The 20821-nt window shown below is 34.7% G+C and overlaps 1 protein-coding gene across 2 annotated transcripts in view; it reads left to right on the top strand.

Moving 5' to 3' along the window:
* The window catches only part of LOC132720987 (lysosomal alpha-glucosidase-like), a 166471-nt gene that overhangs the window by 82383 nt on the left and 63267 nt on the right, over positions 1-20821 (top strand). For both annotated transcript variants that reach the window (XM_060705235.1, XM_060705234.1), the window contains 2 exons: positions 12343-12456; positions 14335-14422. In XM_060705235.1, the coding sequence (XP_060561218.1) occupies positions 12343-12456; positions 14335-14422 (202 nt within the window). The remainder of the gene's footprint in view (positions 1-12342; positions 12457-14334; positions 14423-20821) is intronic.

Here is a 20821-nt window from a genome sequence, read left to right as displayed (position 1 = left end):
CAGAGTCCATCTAAGCTCTTGATATTTATATATATATTTTTTTTCTTAAAATGATTGATTTTTATCTTCATAGTAATAAACTTTGTCGTTTTCTGTCTGGATTATTTTATTAACATAATAAGGCACATAAAAAAACACTCACTTTACAATGTTTAAATAGAATGATGCGAATACTTGACACAAAACACTAAAATGACTGCATTGTTATGCTGCTAGTTCTTAGTAAATTATTTATGTAAAAAGTGTTTGCAATGTTCTAAGGTTTCACTTTGTTCAAAACTTAAATTACCATATTATTCAGCTATTTTTGTTCAGCAGCTACTTAATTTGATAATAAAAAATGTCTTGGCTGATAATCAGCAAATGCTTTCTGTATTGCAGATTGATTAATGAATGTGGCTTTCAAATAAAATAAAATGTAAATACATGTGTATTATTATAATTACTATTTATTTAACTCTATTAATTGGTTGAATTGATTAATAACCAACACAGAATCAAACAACCCTTAACTGACAGTATAGCTGGATGCTGCAAACTGACCAGTGTAAGAATTGCTTATAACACTGGCAGTAGAATTTATGTCCAAAAAGCTTAAACCATTATTCTTGCAGTTTGGGAATTTAGTATGTTTTTGGCCAATAAAGATATTTTATTGGTAAATATTCCATGAAATCTATAAATTGTTTGAAATCTTTTTACAGCTCAGTGAAGTTTTTTAGTATAAGTATCTATTTTAGATAAGCGCTTGACACAGTTGTAAGAAAGACAGTCCAGGACTGACCAGGATGGGTGGTGTGAAATGCTGCAAATTGAAATATATAGCTCGAACCTATGTACAATTGTGGCAACCTATGTACAATTGTGGGGTAAAAAATTAGGACAATTTCTAACACGTTAATATTGCATGCTATTCTAATGACAATAGCATACTTAAAATATAATACCAGTGTTCTGCATTGTCGAAGATATGATGCATTGAATTGTTGCTAATTTTCTATACCGCATGGAGCGTAAGTGTTTACATCATGCGATTTAAAAACAAATGAAAACTTGATTAATGTAACAAGAATAGTGTTGTTATTAAACATGTTGGTTGAATTCGAAGCCATGGAACGCAATTGGAAATATCTGCCCTCAGGGTCATGCAGGTCTCAAGATCTTGATGGTCACTACTGTCTTGGGCATAGGTATTCGTGGCGTTGGTTGGTCGCTGCCCCCAGGGCCCCCTTGCCCACTTCGCGGCCCTCCTACCTCTCAAAACCATGATATTGAAAATTGGTGAAAAAATGTTGGAGTTATGCAGTTCATATTTAGATGAGTGCTGAAAAATGAGCGGCGAGTTGCATACCTTTACTTAATATATATATATATATATATATATCAATTTTTTATTTTGTGGGAAATAAAGGTTATTGAATTAAAAGCATAAACCAAATATTCAAAACATGTTTTAAATGAAAAATGCTGCGGTTTGCATGGTTTGGGAGGGTTGTGAGGTGGGTGGGGGCCCCAAAGGTGGTGGCCGATCACGCGCCGAACACCTATGGTATTAGGTGATTCAGGAAATGTATATTTGAAAAGTTGATGTGTTGATACATAATTTATAGTTCACGTTGATTGAATGCACTTATAGTATACATGTATCTAGCACATATATGAAGCAGTTTGACATTATTGCTAAAATAATATCTAGAGGAAATACACTGTCAAATGTATATACATTTAGCTAGCACATATTTGGAGCAGTTTGAATGTTTTTTCAAAATTTATATCACAAGAAATGGCACTGAACTCGAGATCTTGGTGGTTACTACCAAAATTATTGTGTTTCAGATAGTGTCATATTTGATTTATGAGCGCTAGTAATTGTATATTTGTTGGAATGCTGCTTAAATATTTGCTAAAGTTGAATTACCTACATGGCAGTGTTGTATTATAAATCATAGTATGGCTGGGCACGACTATTTTTTCAGTATTCAATTCGCCGGAGCCAATAATAATATGATATTGGCGAAGTCAATATTATATGTTATTGGCGGAGCCTTCGACTGGAAAACAGGAAATTTCCCGTTCACCATCCGAAGTCTAGTGGCGGCCGGCGAATAGACATTTTGTGATACTGGCGATACTGGTTTCTGCTTCCCAGAACCAATTTTGCGCAACAGTGTCAATGCTGTGTTGTTGCTCATATACATTTGTGAAAATTGACTTTTTTGTGAATGAAGAATTGAAAGACTAGTATTGTTTGAACAGCTTTGATCAATGATTTTCTAGAACATACTGTTCCAAAAATTTATACAGTTTGTTCCATTTGCTTGTTTTGATTTTGTGTCATTTGTTTGTTTTGCTAGGGATGTCCTAACAGGGTTTTGTATGCCCGGTATCCCAACCTTTTGGCTTTTTATGGTCCCCAAAAATTTCGGGGGAGCATATAGTCGGCGCCTTGTCCGTCTGTCCCGTCTGTCCGTCCTTTGTCTTGTCCGAAGCATAACTTGAAAACCCTTGGAGATAATTTGTTAAAACTTCATACAGTGGTAGAGGGCATTGAGGGGGAGTGCAGTGTCAAAGAACCATAACTCTATTTTGCCCGGTTTTTGAATTATCTCCCCTTATAGAAAAATCTTGTCCGGGGCATAACTCTAAAACTATAAGAGATATCAACATGAAACTTTGTAGGTGAATAGATCTCAATGGGTAGATTTGCAGTGCATAAGAACAATAACTCTTTTTGTCCTAATTTTGGAGTTATTGCCATTTGTTTATTTTAACACTTTGAACTTTGTCCGGAATATAACTCTAAAACTATAAGAGATATCAAGATGAAACATTGTAGGTAGATAGATCTCATTATACCCCCAAAAACGAAGTTTGGGGGGGTATATAGGAGTCACCCGGTGGTCGGTCGGTCGGTTGGTTGGTCGGTCGGTCGGTCGGTCGGTCCCGACGTCCGTTGCATTTTCCTTGTCCGGAGCATAACTTGAAAACTAATGGTTGGAATTCAATATAACTACATACATGGTCAAGCACATTGAGAGGAAGTGCAGTGCACAAGAACCATAACTCTATCTTGACTAATTACAGAGTTATTGCCCTTTGTTACTTTTCCTTGTCCGGGGCATAACTTGAAAACTACTGGATGGAATTCAAAAAAACTTCATACAATTGTCAAACACAATAAGGGGAAGTGCAGTGCACAAGAACCATAACTCTATCTAAAGTAATTACAGAGTTATTGCCCTTTGTTGCTTTTCCATTGCTTTTTTTTTGTCCGTTGCATTTTCCTTGTCCGGAGCATAACTTTAAGACTAATGGTTGGAATTCAATATAACTACATACAATGGTCAAGCACATTGAGAGGAAGTGCAGTGCATAAGAAACATAACTCTATCTTGACTAATTACAGAGTTATTGCCCTTTGTCACTTTTCCTTGTCCGTGGCATATCTTGAAAACTACTGGTTGGAATTCAAAACAACTTCATACAATTGTCAAACACAATAAGGGGAAGTGCAGTGCACAAGAACCATAACTCTATCTAAAGTAATTACAGAGTTATTGCCCTTTGTTGCTTTTCAATTGCCTTCTTTTTTTTGTCCGTAGCATAACTTGAAGACTAATGGTTGGAATTCAATATAACTACATACAATGGTCAAGCACATTGAGAGGAAGTGCAGTGCATAAGAACCATAACTCTATCTAAAGTAATTACAGAGTTATTGCCCTTTATTACTTTTCCATTGCTTTCTTTTGTCCGGACCATAACTTGAAGACTAATTGTTGGAATTCATTATAACTTCATAAAATGGTCCAGCACATTGAGAGGAAGTGCAGTGCACAAGAACCATAACTCCATTTTGACTTATTACAGAGTTATTGCCCTTTGTTTCTTTTCCTTGTCCAGAGCATGACTTTAAAACTACTGGTTGGAATTCAAAACAACTTCATACAATGGTCAAGCACAATAAGGGGAAGTGCAGTGCACAAGAACCATAACTCCATCTTGACTAATTACAGAGTTATTGCCCTTTGTTACTTTTCCATTGCTTTCTTTTGTCCGGACAATAACTTGAAGACTTATTGTTGGAATTCATTATAACTTCATACAATGGTCAAGCACATTGAGAGGAAGTGCAGTGCATAAGAACCATAACTCCATCTTGACAATTACAGAGTTATTGCCCTTTGTTTCTTTTCCTTGTCCAGAGCATAACTTGAAAACTAATGGTTGGAATTCAATATAACTACATACATGGTCAAGCACATTGAGAGGAAGTGCAGTGCACAAGAACCATAACTCAATCTTGACTAATTACAGAGTTATTGCCCTTTGTTACTTTTCCTTGTCCAGAGCATAACTTGAAAACTACTGTTTGGAATTCAGTACAACTTCATACAGTTGTCAAGGACATTCAAAGGAAGTGCAGTGCACAAGAGCCATAACTCCATTTTGACAAAATACAGAGTTACTGCCCTTTGATACTTTTCCTTGTCCGGAGCATAACTTAAAACGTACTGGTTGGAATTCAAAACAACTTCATACAATGGTCAAGCACAATAAGAGGAAGTGCAGTGCACAAGAACTATAACTCTACCTTCAGTATTTATAGAGTTATTGCCCTTTGTTCTTTTTCTTTGTCTTTCTGGACTTATTACAGAGTAATTCAATTAAACTTCATCAATGGCCAACCACATTGAAAGGAAATGCAACATACATGAACCACAATTATCTTTAATTGCCCACAACCATAACTCTATGTTTCAATTCTTTTACAAGGTATTCTGTTACTAGTAACATCCTCATTTCCGAAGCAGACTTGTGGGGGTATTAATCACATTTAGTGATAGTTCTAGTTGAGTAGAGGTGCAGTGCAAAAGAACCATAACTCTGTTAAGCCTCATTTTTTAATTATCTCCCCTTTTAGAAAAATCTTGTCCAGGACATAGCTGTAAAACTATAAGAGATATCAACATGAAACTTTGTAGGTAGATATATCTCAATGGGTAGATGTGCAGTGCACAAGAATCATAACTCTGCCTTGCCTAATTCTGGAGTTATTGCCCTTTGTTTATTTTTACTTTTTAAAATTGTCTGGGACATAACTCGGAAATCATAAGAGATATCATCAAGAAACTTTGTAGGTTGATAGATCACATTGATTAGAAGTGCAGTGCAAAGAACAGTAACTCTGCCTTGCCTAATTTTGGAATTATTGCACTTTGAACTTTTTCCAGGGACATAACTCTGAAACTACAAGAGGTGTACTTTCTGTGTCCAAAACCTATTCGGGGAGCATCACCCGGCTCAAACCGGGCTCTTGTTTATTAATGGAGTCGTGCCCATCAAATGCCAAAGATTAACTAAGACATTACTCAGTGAGTTAAATTACATATGCCACTATGCATGTTTATAAAATAAAATTAGTTAAAGTTTGATATTGTTTTGTTGTTGTCCCAAATAATGATGACTATTTCTATAGAATAGTCTCTGTTGTTTGGGGAACAACTTATACCCTGCCCTGGTTATGATGTAGGTACTGTAGCTACATCATATCCTTTTAATGCTGGCTTCAAATGTTGTAACAATGGAAGAAATGAATTGTTGAAAAAACCCACCCGCCCTCCTCGGTCAATGATGAGTGTGAAGTGTCAAAGATTCGAGCTTAAATTGTGTATTAGCATCATGCTAGTTTCGTTGTTTCTGTCCTCTTTTGATATGTTTTCAGGATAGCCAACATAAGCGACGTGTTTCAAGACAGCTAGCCCTACTTTATACCACGAAAGTGTATCTTTAGGAAAACTGCTTGGGCCAAAACAACCAGCAGAGAGAATTTGACAACGGTGCGACTCAAGAGATGTGTTCTATGAACTTTCAAATACTAGATTTCACTTGTTTTGTCTGCTAAATTTGCATTTTGCGGCCAGCGAATAGACATTTTGTGATACTGGCGATACTGGTTTCTGCTTCCCAGAACCAATTTTGCGCAACAGTGTCAATGCTGTGTTCTTGCTCATACACATTTGTGAAAATTGACTATTTTGTGAATGAAGAATTGAAAGACTAGTATTGTTTGAACATCTTTGATCAATGATTTTCTAGAACATACTGTTCCAAAAATTTATACAGTTTGTTCCATTTGCTTGTTTTGATTTTGTGTCATTTGTTTGTTTGCTAGGGATGCCATAATAGGGTTTTGTATGCCCGGTATCCCAACCTTTTGGCTTTTTAGCTCACCTGAGCTTGCTGAGGGTGAGCTTTTAGGATCGGTGAATGTCCGTCGTCCGTCCACAATTGCTTGTGAACACTCTAGCGGTCGCATTTTTGCCTCAATCATCATCAAACTTGGTCAGGATGCTTATCTAGTTGAAATCTCGAATGAGTTCGAACATGGCTCATCTCGGATGAAAAACTAGGTCACAAGAGCTAAAAATAGAAAAACCTTGTGAACACTCTAGAGGTCACATTTTTGACCCAATCATCATCAAAATTGGTCAGGATGTTTGTCTAGGTGATAGCTCGGATGAGTTCGAACATGGGTCATCTCAGATGAAAAAGTAGGTCACAGGAGCTATAAATAGAAAAACCTTGTGAACACTCTAGTGGTCACATTTTTGAACCAATCATCATCAAACTTGGTCAGAATGCTTGTCTAGTCAATTGCTTGGATGAGTTTGAACATGGGTCATCTCTGATGAAAAACTAGGTCACAGGAGCTAAAAATAGAAAAACCTTGTGAACACTCTAGTGGTCACATTTTTGACCCAATCATCATCAAACTTTGTCAGGATGCTTGTTTAGATAATAGCTCGGATGAGTTTGAATATGGGTCATCTCGGATGAAAAACTAGGTCACCGGAGCTATAAATAGAAAAACCTTGTTAACACTCTAGCGATCACATTTTTGCATCAATCATCATCAAACTTGGTCAGGATGCTTATCTAGTTGATAGCTTGGATGAGTTCGAACATGGGTCATCTTGGATGAAAAAGTAGGCCACCGGAGCTAAAAATAGAAAAACCTTGTTAACACTCTAGCGGTCACATTTTTGCATCAATCATCATCAAACTTGATCTAGATGCTTGTCTATGTGAAAGCTCAGATGAGTTCGAACATGGTTCATCTCGGATGAAAAAGTAGGTCACTGGAGCTAAAAATAGAAAAACCTTGTTAACACTCTAGCGGTCACATTTTTGCATCAGTCATCATCAAACTTGGTCAAGATGTTTGTCTAGGTGATAGCTCGGATGAGTTTGAACATGGGTCATCTCGGATGAAAAAGTAGGTCACCGGAGCTAAAAATAGAAAAACCTTGTTAACACTCTAGCGGTCACATTTTTGCATCAATCATCATCAAACTTGATCAAGATGCTTGTCTAGGTGATAGCTCAGATGAGTTCGAACATGGGTCATCTCGGATGAAAAACTAGGTCACAGGAGCTAAAAATAGAAAAACCTTGTTAACACTCTAGTGGTCACAATTTTGACTCAATTGTCATCAAACTTGGTCAGGAAACTTGTCTAGGTCATTGCTGGGAATAAATCGAACATGGGACATCTCGGATGAAAAACTAGGTCACAGGAGCTAAAAATAGAAAAATCTTGTTAACACTCTAGTGGCTACTGTTGTGATCCAAATATTCTGTTAATTGGTCTGAAAGTTTGTTTTGATGATTTCTAAGTCAAGATCGAACATGGGTCATCTTGGATGAAAAACTAGGTCACACCGCCCAAAATATGGAAAAACCTTGTTAACATTCTAATGGTCACATTTTTGACTCAATTATCATCAAACTTGGTCAGGATGCTTGTCTAGGTAATTGCTTGGATGAGTTCGAAATCGCATGAGCTAAAAATAGAAAAATCTTGTTAACACACTAGTTGCTACTGTTTTGATCCAAGTATCCTGGAAATTGGTCTGAAAGTTTGTTTTGATGATTTCTAGGTCAAGTTTGAATATGTGTCACCTGGGTAAAAAACTAGGTCGCACTGCTCAAATATGGATAATCCTTGTTTACACTGTAGTGGTCACATTTTTGACTCACCTGTCATGAGACTTGGTCAGAATGCTTGTCTAGGTAATTGTTTGGATGAGTTTGATAAGTCAGGTGAGCGATCTAGGGCCATCATGGCCCTCTTGTTTATTAATGGAGTCGTGCCAATCAAATGCCAAAGATTAACTAAGACATTACTCAGTGAGATAAATTACATATCCCACTATGTATGACTATAAAATAAAATTAGTTAAAGTTTGATATTGCTTTGTTGTTGTCCAAAATAACTCTATTTGGACTAATTACATGGTAATTCAATAAAAACGTGTAAATCTTCCTATAAAAAATCCAAAGAGCTAGAGTTTAGGTACTAAGCATGGAATATCTTCTAGTGAGTGTCTACTTATATGGTTCAAATAAAAGCCCCTGGTTTAAACTTGGCCTTGGCCCAGGGGCCTATATACAGGTGAGCAATTTCAGTGTCATCTTGTTCATACATAGAGAGGAAATATCATTATTACTTAACATAAAAAGTGATGATAGATTTACAAGTTTCCTAAAAAGATATTATAAATTCATTACTCTAGGCAGACATGTGATTATGACAATTTTAACATAAGTATGACATGTTAGTTACTAAGATCTTAAATTGTAAGTAAGATTAATAATTTCCTAAAAGGCTTCTAAAGTTTAGTGAAAACATAGTCTTTCTCTAGAAAAGAAATCTTAATTATTATTCAACAGTTTCCATTTAGAAAAATATACATAAAACCATTTATTTATAAACACACAAAATATACATAAAACCATTTATTTATAAACACACAAAATATGAAAATACAAAGATAATCAACTACATGTATATACATTAGATTCACATACAAGCTTTTTTACAATAATAGATTTTTTTTTACTTGTGACGGAAAAGTACTTTATTAATTTGATTGCCTCCCCTTTCTATAAGTTTGCCATATGTATTAGAAAAAATATAATGATTTATTCAAAAATTTGACATGATATAAAGAGTAGGTATTTTAGGTATTTTTACAATCAAATCTGTATAACTTTAGGGTATCCTTCAAAGTGTTTATGTTTGAAATTGTTTATCTATTACTGACAATAGTTTGTAAGAGGAGTCACTTCTACTGACAGATGCTCATAAGATTTAGTTAAAATCAGTTTCAAGAAACGTTTTATTATTTTAGTCAATTAAAAGTATTGTTTTTATTCACTGTGGGGATGATGCTTTACAAGCATATAAATAGAGCCTGTGCAGTCTGAAAAATTTAGTCTGGTCCTGTCCGTTGGACAGTGGAAATGAAGTCGTAAATACTGGTACACAGAAATCTCAGATATCTGGTACTAAGGACGTTTTATGATTTCTGTAAAAATCCTTGGGCATGAATTATTTTAAGAAATATATATTTTAGTTTAGTTTTGGTTTTGGCTCCGTACGGTTAAGATCGAAGTGGTAATTATATTTACTAGTAGCCAGACATCTTAGATATCTGGTGCTAAAAATATCTTTGCTGCTTCAGGAAAAATTTTGAGAGTTGAATAGTAAGACTGCTTGTTATCCCCCGCCGAAAAGGCAGCGGGGGATATAGAAATAGTCTCTGTCCTTCCGTCCGATATTTTTGTCCGGAGCATATCTCAAATAGTATTTGAGGTATCAACTTGAAACTTCATAGGTGGATAGACCTCATTGAGGAGGTGTGCAGTGCACAAGAATAATAACTCTACCCTGCATAATTTTTGAGTTATTGCCCTTTGTTATTTTTCAAAATTAATTTTTGTCCAGAGCATATCTCAAAAAGCCTTTGAGATATCAAAATGAAACTTCATAGGTGCATAGATCTCACTCAGGAGGTGTGCAGTGCACAAAAATGATAACTCTACCTTTCATAATTTTTGAGTTATTGCCCTTTGTTATTTTTCATACTTAATTTTTCACCTGAGTGGAGCAGAAATCAAATGTGTTTGAGATGTCAACATGAAATGTCATAGGTGGATAAATCTTATTGAGGAGGAATGCTGTTCGCAAGAATGATACCTCTTCCCTTTATAATTTTTTTGAGTTATTGCCCTTTGTTCTTTTTCATACTATTTTGTCGGGAGCTTATCTCAAAAGTATTTGAGGTATCAACTTGAAACTTTATAGGTGGATAGATTTTACTGAGGAGGGGTGCAGCACACAAGAATGATAACTTACCCTGCATTATTTTTCAGTTATTGCCCTTTGTTATTTTCAGCCATCAGTATTCACATAGGTTTCAAATCTGTAATCACTTCAGCCATTAGTTTTCATTACCAAAAGACCTCTTAAAATTGAATTATTTTGCTCTACTACATATACATTCTTCCAATGAGCAAACCCATTCGGTTGGGGATGGCCATGTTAACATGGCTCTTGTTGTCCTTGTAAGAGTTGGATAGAAGTGTTATTGCATTTACTAGTAGCCAGACATCTCAGATATCTAGTGCTATAATACTTTATTGCTTCAGTAAAACCTCTTGGGCAAATGTTGGATATGGGATAGTTTATTTCGAAAATATTATTTTAAAGGATAGATTTTTGAAGGTTTGGTTTATTTGAGATGAGGGATTTTTGTTTTGATATATTAAGTGAAAAATAAGTGATAGGTTTAGGAATATAAATTTTTGTTTAAAAGTATTTTGTTTAGTTGTTTCTTGATAATTGTTGTTTTTAATAATTTAATAATTAGTTTGAGATTGTTATTTTTTGCATTTTATTATTTCTAGAGTTTTTATTAAGTTGATATCTAATCAAAAGGTCAAGAAACCACAAGAATAATTTATATTTGAAAATTTCAAATCATTTCGGATAAGTATCACAAGAAAAATTATATATTTGCATTTAAGAACATCAAGGTTTTATTTTGTAGCACTAGATAATTAATCAACCGCTCGGTACACGCTACAATCTTAACTTTTAAAGAATTTGGTGCAAAATATGTGGCATAACATTTTCACTACAGCATTCTGTAAAAGGTCTGAGTCCTCAAGAGCAACTAGGATAAAAATGAATACGTGAAAATTGAAGACTTTTTATATTTGAGCTTTTTATCCCATAAACCACAGCGGATAAGTGTGAAAAAGTCATTTAATAAAAATGACAATGCACTGGTGTAATAATTTTGTAACATGACATAATATAAATACATATAATGTAAAGTAGTTTTAACATAAGTAATTAGTTTAATGAACTTGTTAAATAAAACAATATTATGCTTGCCAGAGGCTCGCTTAACCTTTAACTTCATGAGCATATTGTGAAAAATGGCCGTTTTCATTGAAAGGCCTCCTGTTACAAGTTCAAACTGCTATGAAACTATGAATAATGCATCAATACCGATGAAACTTGGCACAAATGTTGACTGGACCATAGTCTCTGTAACAGCATGCTCAATGTTATCCATGGCAACGGGGGGATGTCTTAAAATTGCCAGAAATCACTATTTTGCATTGTTTTTTTCCCATCAAAACTGATTTCAAAGTGCTGCAATTTCTCAATGGATTGAGATAGAGTAAAAGGCTTTTCAGTGTTGGTCACACATTACCTTACGATCGACCTGAGGCAATTTTTAGCCTGTCACATGTCCAAAATTGTCTTGGATGAGGGGAGGGCGGTAGCCCCCCCTTCAAACCCTGGAAACAGAAGGGGGCACCTCCCCCTTCTGGCAACCTCTTGATGTACTTTTTTGGATTGGAGGCGGCGCCGAAAAAGTGATCACTTTTTTTATCAACATTTCTCAAACCATAAACAGTTTTGGGGCCTAAATAGGGCATTTTTTAAGGCCTCAAAAGTGTGTGTGTGGGGGGGGGGGGGGCAAAGCCATCAAAACACATCTATTTGAGGGAAGGGTTAATATAATTTTTTTCAACTCATTTGATAAATTCAGTATTGAACATTGTTACACTCATTGAATAACCTATATATCTTTATAAATTTATTGAAGAAGCTCTCCCTCAAGAAAATAAACGCACTAGTATTGGTTTGAGCAGTATTCAATTATCAGCACTAAAAGTAATCTGTGAAAATTAGGCCATTTACATTCAAGGTTTTGATGTGTTGTTGCACCAACTACATGTATCAAATACAGTTGAAATGTTGATTAGTCTTTTCTAATATTTTTCAATGTAACAGTGAATATAAAGTAGTCTGTAAAAGGTCAGTATAGATGTCAGGATGTTTCAATATCAAACTATCATCATATCAAACTATCATCATGTATTCTAGATATTAAAAAACGAAAAACAATGCAAACAATATAAATCTTTATATCAGTATACATTGCTTGCATTAAGAAACCGACGTGTATTTTTTAGGTATGGCCTGGTTATACAGCATTTCCAGATTTCTTCCACCCAAATGCTACAATTTACTGGACACAACAAGCTAAATCATATCATGATGCTGTACCATTTGATGGTATCTGGATTGTAAGTTATATTCTTTATAGTGACATGTTAACACTAAATCTGTTGAAAGTAACAATGTACATCAGATTGACAAGTTTGATAACTTTGCCTACAATATTTATAGAATTATGCCCCTTTTTAACATAGAAATTTTGGTTAAAGTTTTTTGTAAAGTCAAATATCTCAATTACTGCTTGAGATATTCAATTGAAACTTACAGTACTTATTTATAGTAACAATATACATCAGATTGACAAGTTTTATAACTTTGCCTACAATATTTACAGAATAATGCCCCTTTTTAACTTAGAAATTTTGGTTAAAGTTTTTTGTAAAGTCAAATATCTTAATTATTGCTTGAGATATTCAATTGAAATTTACAATACTTTTTTAAAGTAACAATGTACATCAGTTTGCAAAGTAGGCATAACTCTGCCTGCAATATTTTCAGAATTATATGCCCCTTTGAAACTTGGTTAAAGATCTTCAAAGATATTTACTTAAAACTTTACACATGTACTTAGGGTCATAATTGAAGGTCACATCTCAAGATTCATTACTCTGCCATGTATTTTGACTGAATTTATAATGCTCCCTTTGTAATAAAAAATATCCTTTTCTTGGTTAAGTTTAACATGCAAGTTTTGCATATCTCTGAAACTATTAAAGATACAAACTTGAAACTTCATATGTAGATTTGTGGTCATAAATAATGATCACTGAACAGCACTCATATCTGTGTCATGTATTTAGGCTGATTTATCTCCCCCTTTTTTACTTAGTCTCTTGGTTAATGTTTACATGTAAGTTTTACATATCTCAATAACTATCAGAGATTTTGATTTGAAACTTCCCACATATGCATAAAGGGTCATAATTGTATGTCACTGACCAAGTTCCATAACTCTATCTTGCATTTAGGCTGATTTATCTCCCCTTTTCTACTTAGTCTATAAGTTAAATTGTTAACATGCAAGTTTTACATATCTCAATAACTATTAAAGATATTTATTTAAAACTTCACATACATGTATGCATTTAGGGTCATAATTGTAGGTCACTGACCAAGATCCATAATTCTATCTTGCATTTAGGCTGATTTTTCTCCCCTTTTTCAACTTAGAAATTCATGGTAAAGTTTTGCTTGTAAGCTGTTATCTCCATAACTACTGAAGGGTTTGTGCCTTTTTTGGGACAATTTTCTGCATTCATAATAATAAAGCAGTGATTTACTTGATAAAACATCTTAATAACAAGCCTTTGTACCTTTTCAGTCAATTTTATGTATTCATAGGTAAGCATTATTATACTCAATAAAACATCATTGGGAACTTTTTCGAATATTTGAGCCTTACTGTCCTCCGACAGTTCTTGTTGTACTATATGGACTATCCATTAAAGGCATAGATAGCAAATTGTTTATGTCACCGACTCCTTATCATTGACCTCTCAACTCCGTGGGTCATTGCTCCTCTTTACAGCTGTGAGTAAAATACCTTGGAAGATATTGACTTTTTTTGTGTTACCTTTTGGCTGAGAGGTTCAAACCCTATTGAGGACTGTGCTGATTTCCTTGCTATACTTCAGTCAGGTTATAAAAATAGGTAACTTAGGGAACAGTATGTTTCATGGTACCGTACAATGCAGAATGAAAGATTTCTTTGGGAGATCAATTGATGGATACAATAATTATAACTGTATATGAAGTGTGATATTAGTACTCTATTTACTCACATTGTTCCTTAAAGGTGAACAATTTTAACAGGATGTTAACATGACGTGACTCAATTAATGCACAAAGGGCTCTAGGAAAGAAAAAATTGGAGTATTGTTATTTTAGCTTATGTGAACTATTAAAAAATTGTACATTCATGTTATTAATGTTCATGTATGTTTCAGGATATGAATGAACCCTCAAATTTTGTTGATGGGTCTTTACATGGTTGCCCTGAGAACACTTTGGAAAACCCACCTTTTGTGCCTCCAGGTATTATTGTTTAAGATCCTCTCTTTGAACAAGCAATTTCTTTTTTCCAAAATAGTCACATAGATAACAATATTACTTGATAGAAAATATTTGCTTTTTAAACTCATAAAGTAATTTCATTGGTTACTAATACATGATAATGCATACCTTTATATTTACAAATTTAACAATAAAACTTTCACCATTCTTTTTTGTGTTGACTCAACGAAGTAGTGGATCACTTCTTCGTCGTCTGTCTGCACTACCAAATAGAGATAGGGCGCTATCTAAGTGTAACCAGAACAAAAGAGAACAATAGAGTTCATTAGGTAACAATAGAGGAAGGACCAATGGCCCGCTAATAAACAAAAGAAAATAACAGTAAATTTGGCCCTATATCTCAATTCAGACACATGTCAGTCCGTCTGTCTGTCCGTTACAAAACTTGTCCTCATAAAGTACTGGTGCAATTTCATCCAAACTTTACAGGAGTTTTGTTGTGCATATTGTAAGCATTTTCCAGTTCAATGATTTTTGTCAGAGTTATGGCCCTTTAATGATTTTTATGCCCCCCCCCCCCTCCGAAGAAAAGGGGGTATATTGTTTTGCTAATGTCGGTCGGAATTTGGGTTGGTCTGTATGTCCATCGGTAGACCACATAGTATCCGCTGATTATCTTAAAAACTTTTTTTCAAAAAGTCTTCATATTTCACATACTGATTGGTTATAACTAGTAGATGACCCCTATTGATTTTGGGGTCCCCAGGTCAAAGGTCAAGGTCACGGGCATTAAACCTTTACCTCATATAGTTGTGTTTTGACGGCTTTTCGCCTCCCCCTTTCTGAGGCCTCTAACAGTGAAAAAATGCCCTATTTAGGCCCCAAACACTGTTTTTCATTTGAGAAATGCGGCAGCCCCCCTCATCGCCAAGAAAATTTTGGACATGTGACAGGCTAAAAATGGCCTCGGGTCGATGGTGAAATAACGTGTAACCAACGTTTAAAAGCTTCTTACTCTATCTCAATCCATTGAGAAATTGCAGCACTTTGAAATCAGTTTTGATGAAAAAAAATAACAATGCAAAATAGTGATTTTTGGCAATTTTGAGATGTCCCCCGTTGCCATGGTAACAAGAAATTTAAGATTGAGCATGCTGTTACAGAGGTAATGTTCCAGTCAATATTTGTGCCAAGTTTCATCAGTATTGAAGCATCTTTTATAGTTTCATAGCAGTTTGAACTAAAAATGTAACAGGAGGCTTTTCAAAATGGCCATCTTTCAAAAATATGCTCATGCAGTAAAGGGTAAGATGTCACAATGGTTTCCACTTATTATCTTGAAAATTGTTAATCACAAAGTCTTCATATTGCACATACTGATTGGTCATAACTAGTAGATGACACCTATTGATTTTGGGGTCACTAGGTCAAAGGACAAGGTCACAGGGGCCTTAAATGTCAGAATGGATTCAGCTTATTATATTGATTACTATTTATCACAAAGTCTTCATATTCCACATAATTATGGGTCATAACTAGTAGATGACCCCTATAGATTTTGGGGTCACTAGGTCAAAGGTCACATGGGCCTTGAATGGTAGTATTGTTTCCACTCATTATCTTGTAAGCAAGTTATCACAAAGTTTTCATATTTCACATACTGATTGGTTATAACTAGTAGATAATCCTTATTGATTTTTGGATCAATTGTTCAAAGGTCAAGGTCACAGGGGCCTTAAATGTCAAAATGGTGTCTGCTCATTATATTGTTTATTATTTATTAAAAGCTAGTTATCACAAAGTTTTCATATTTCACAGTGATTTGTCATAACTAGTTGATAATCCTAATTGATTTTGGGGTCACTAGTCCAAAGGTCAAAGTAATGGGCCTTAAATGTCAGAATGGTTTACACTTATTATATTGATTACTATTTATCACAAAGTCTTCACATGTTTCACATGTTAATTGGTCATAACTAGCAGATGACCCCTATAGATTTTGGGGTCACTAGGACAAAGGTAAAGGTCACATGGGCTTTGAATGGTAGTATGGTTTTTGCTCATTATCTTGTACTTATAATTTATCACAAAGTCTTCATATTTCAGATACTCGTTGGTCATATCCAATAGATGACCTCTTTTTACTTTGGGGTCACTAGGTTAAAGGTCAAGGTCACAGGGGCCTGAAATGTCAGAATGGTTTCTGCTCATTATCTTGGTTACTATTTATCACAATGTCTTCATATTTCACATACTGATTGGTCATAACTTGTAGATGACCATACTGATTGGTCATAACTCGTAGATGACCCCTATAAACTTTTACTTTTAATGACATCTCCTCATAAACCGCTTTTACCGGACATTACTCTAAAATTATAAGAGATATCAACATGAAACTTTATTGGTAGATAGATCCTTTTGAGTAAAAATGCAGTACAAAAAAAACATAACTCTGTTTTGCCCAAATTTTGAATTATCTCCCCTTTTAAAAAAATCTTGTCCGGGAAATAACTCTAAAACTACAAGAGATATCAACATGAAACTTTGTAGGTAGATAGATCTCAATGGGTAGATGTGCAGTGCACAAGAACTTGGATTCCGCATTGCCAAATTTTGTAGTTATTGCCCTTTGTTCATTATTACATTTTGAACTTTGTCCGGTTTGATCCCCGGGAGATGCTTTGGTAGTTTAGCGCGGAGGAAGGTAGTCTAGTACTGGTGTAACTCTCCAGGAACGATGGTTAGGAAACTACCCACCTATATGACTGAAATACTGTTGGGAAAAGGCGTAAAATGAATCAAACAAACAAACTCGGACATAACTCGGAAACCATAAGAGGTATTAACAAGAAACTTTGTAGGTTGATAGGTAGCATTGATTAGAAGTGCAGTGCAAAGAACAGTAACTCTACCTTGCCTAATTTTGGAATTATTGCACTTTGAACTTTTTCCAGGGACATAACTCTGAAACTACAAGAGGTGTACTTTCCTGTGTCCAAAACCTATTCCAGGAGCATCATCCGGCTCAAACTGGGCTCTTGTCAACTTAGAATTTACATTTAATTTTGCATAGCACCTCAGATATTTTCATATTCTATTGACATCTGGCTTTGAAACAAGTTGAAATTTTATACTCTTCTTTGAGAGCATACTACGACTCACTCCAAGGCCTATAACTGTAACATGGTTTAAAGAAAATTTTGTCCTTTTGTTATCTTAGACAATTTTACATTATCAAGGCTCTTTTACTATCAAGTACTAAGAATAGTCGAGCTCTGACAGATCTTGTTTTATGAAAATATTTGTGATTTGTTAAGATTAAACAAACAAGCAATGAGAAAAAATAATCTCAGTACCTTTACAGTCAAACTTATTTCATTTCAGATGTTGTAGAAAAGCTTGTTTTCAAATGATTGAAGAAAGTTTGCCTAAACAGAAATAATTTTTCGTGATCAAATATTTGCGAATAATTTCAATTAGCAAAAATTGCAAATATTTCCATGTAGCAAAATTTTCCACTTATTGCTGTGTTCTCACTGCTGATCAGATTAACTTGATCAAGCACAATCAAGCGATCGGGTACAGGTCTAGCTCCGTCTGCATGCGTGATTGGGGTGGTCGAAGCGGTCTACCTTGGTCGGCATGGCTCGGCTTCCTATCTGAATATTTTTGACATGTCAAAAAAATTCGAGTAGCGATTGAGTAGATAAGCGGTCGAGAAGCGATCGTATACTGATCGAGTAGAAGATCTAGTTGATCGAGAGAAAAATCGTGTAACGATCTAGTTTGGTTGGGTATACATCTCTTACACAATCTGTACACGATCATCTCGACTTCTACTCGATTTGGTCGGGCAGAAATCTGGCAAAGATCGAGCAAAGGTCCAGTTAGTCTAGTTGAGATTGTGTATGACTCGCGTGGTGAGGTCTGGGTGATCGAGAAGACGTCGAGAAGACGTCGGGATGTTGGTCGGGTTGTCGTCGAGAAGAAGTAGTTAAACATCATGTAGGGTCGACTTGACGTCGTGTAGGAGTTGTGAATGTGCATTTAATCCAGCTTTAATCCAGCTTGGTCGGCCTTCACTGGGGAATTAATGTGATCGGGACGATCCAGTTGATCTGATCGGCGGTGAAAACATAGCATTATACAGTGTGTATATATAGTAAAAACTTAAAAAATCTTCTTCTCTGAATTGACAAAGGCTAGAGGCAAAATTTTTGGCATGAAACATTATGTTGTGGAACTCTACCAAGATTGTTCAAATTATAGCCCTGGGGTCAAAACTAGCCACACCCTGGGGTCATAGGTTTTCCTTACATGTATGTAGTAAAAACTTTTTTAAAAAATTCTTGTCTGAAGGTACAAGGCTTAGAGCTTAGATATTTGATATATGATATCATCTATAGGTCCTCTATGAAAGTTGTTTAAAATTGGCCCCTTATAATAGTGTCAAAATAGCCCTTGGGGGTGGGAGGTCATAGCTTTTCCTTATATGTATATAGCAGAGCAACAGATAAGCTTTGAAATTTAATTGGGTATTACTCCATCATTTCCTTTGGAATTGGGTTTTGGCTCCATTTAATTGGGTATTCCAAAACTCAATACCCTATAATTTTAAAGTCAATTGGGTATTCAAATATGAAGATATGAATTTTATGTTTTTTTAACTGTTTTAAAAAGAAAATAGGGGCTACTTACTTAACAATTTACTAGAACTTTTAACAGCTGTTTAATGTTTATATAAAAATGCACATGTCAGATCTATGCAAGACTTCAAATAATAAAAGTTAAGTTGCTAATGATTACATGTCTGCATGTTGTCACTGGAAATCATTTATCCTTAGCTGCATCATTTAACAAATACAAGTACGTCATTTTATAACAGTTTTGTAAATCTACCAGTTTTAACTGATAAATAATCCATCATATTTTGTACTAAGTATTTAACTAGATTTATTATCTTTTTCAAATAAAAATATCCTAAGTGTAATTATGCTCTTAATGATTCTGTGTTCATTTCCTTCAAATGCCTGGTCAAGGATGAAAAAAAAATCAGTAAAGCGTGTACGTTTTAGCCCATGGTTTGTTTAGTTTACCTCTGAAATAAACATACTGTATGGGTCCAGAAAGTTTCTAGTTTTAATATTTTCAGATTATGTTTTTAGCTAGACTTTTTTTTTTAAAAAAGTAGAGGAATTGTTATAGTCCTGGCGGCGTTGCCGTCCGCAAACTTGTACCTGGATCATAACTTTTTTTAGTTCTTGGTGTATTGTCTTCATACTTGGCCTAAACAACCCTTGGGACAAGACCTTTCAGTAGACCACACTAACCTTGACCTTCATCTATAAATGACCTTGATCTTCAAGGTCAAAAGTCCAAATTTTGCTTGTTCTTGCTATTATTGCCTGTAACTTTGTTATTTTTGAATGGATTGTCTTCAAACTTGAACATAATAATCTTCAAGGGTAACCCTTAAAACTAACCAGACAGACCTTGACCTTCACTCATAAATGACCTTGACTTTGAAGGTCAAATTATTGAAATTGTCATTTTTTTGGCTATTATTGGCTGTAACTTTGTTATTTTTAAATGGATTGTCTTCAAACTTGAACATAATAATCTTCAAGGATAGCCCTTTAAAATAACCAGACAGACCTTGACCTTCACTCATAAATGACTTTGACTTTGAAGGTCAAATTATTGAAATTTTCATTTTTAGCTCGACTATACGAAGTATATGGAGAGCTGTCCTAATCGCCACTGCGTCGGTGGTGGCATCGGCGTCCGCGTCCAGATTTCAGATTAAAGATTTGGTGCAGTAAAATATTTTTCACTATAACTTTGTCATTTCTTTAGGTATCAACTTCAAACTTCAAATACATGTTTCTTATCATCAACCTCATCTTATGTGACAAAGTTCATAACTCTAGAACCAATATTTTCAGATTTATCTCCCCTTTAAACTTAGAATTTTCCTTAAAAAATATTTTTTACTGTTACTTCTTTATTTCTTAAGGGATAAACTTTATACTTCAAATATATGTACCTTATCATCATCCCCATCTTATGTGACAAGGTTCATAACTCTAGCACCAATATTTGCAGATTTATCTCCCCTTGAACGTAGAATTTTCCTAAAAAAATACTTTTTTTTACTGTTACTTCTTTATTTTTTAAGGGATCCACTTCATACTTCAAATATATGTTTCTTATCATCAACCACATCTTATGTGACAAGGTTCATAACTGTAGCACCAATATTTTTAGATTTATCTCCCCTTTAAACTTAGAATTTTCCTTAAAAAATATTTTTTACTGTTACTTCTTTATTTCTTAAGGGATAAACTTTATACTTCAAATATATGTACCTTATCATCATCCCCATCTTATGTGACAAGGTTCATAACTCTAGCACCA

Source organism: Ruditapes philippinarum, unplaced genomic scaffold (assembly GCF_026571515.1).
Source record: "Ruditapes philippinarum isolate M1 unplaced genomic scaffold, ASM2657151v2 ctg182_1_1_1_1, whole genome shotgun sequence".
In the NCBI taxonomy this organism is placed as follows: domain Eukaryota; kingdom Metazoa; phylum Mollusca; class Bivalvia; order Venerida; family Veneridae; genus Ruditapes; species Ruditapes philippinarum.
The sequence above is the reverse complement of the archived record's forward strand: the minus strand, read 5'-3'. Positions and strand labels throughout refer to the sequence as shown.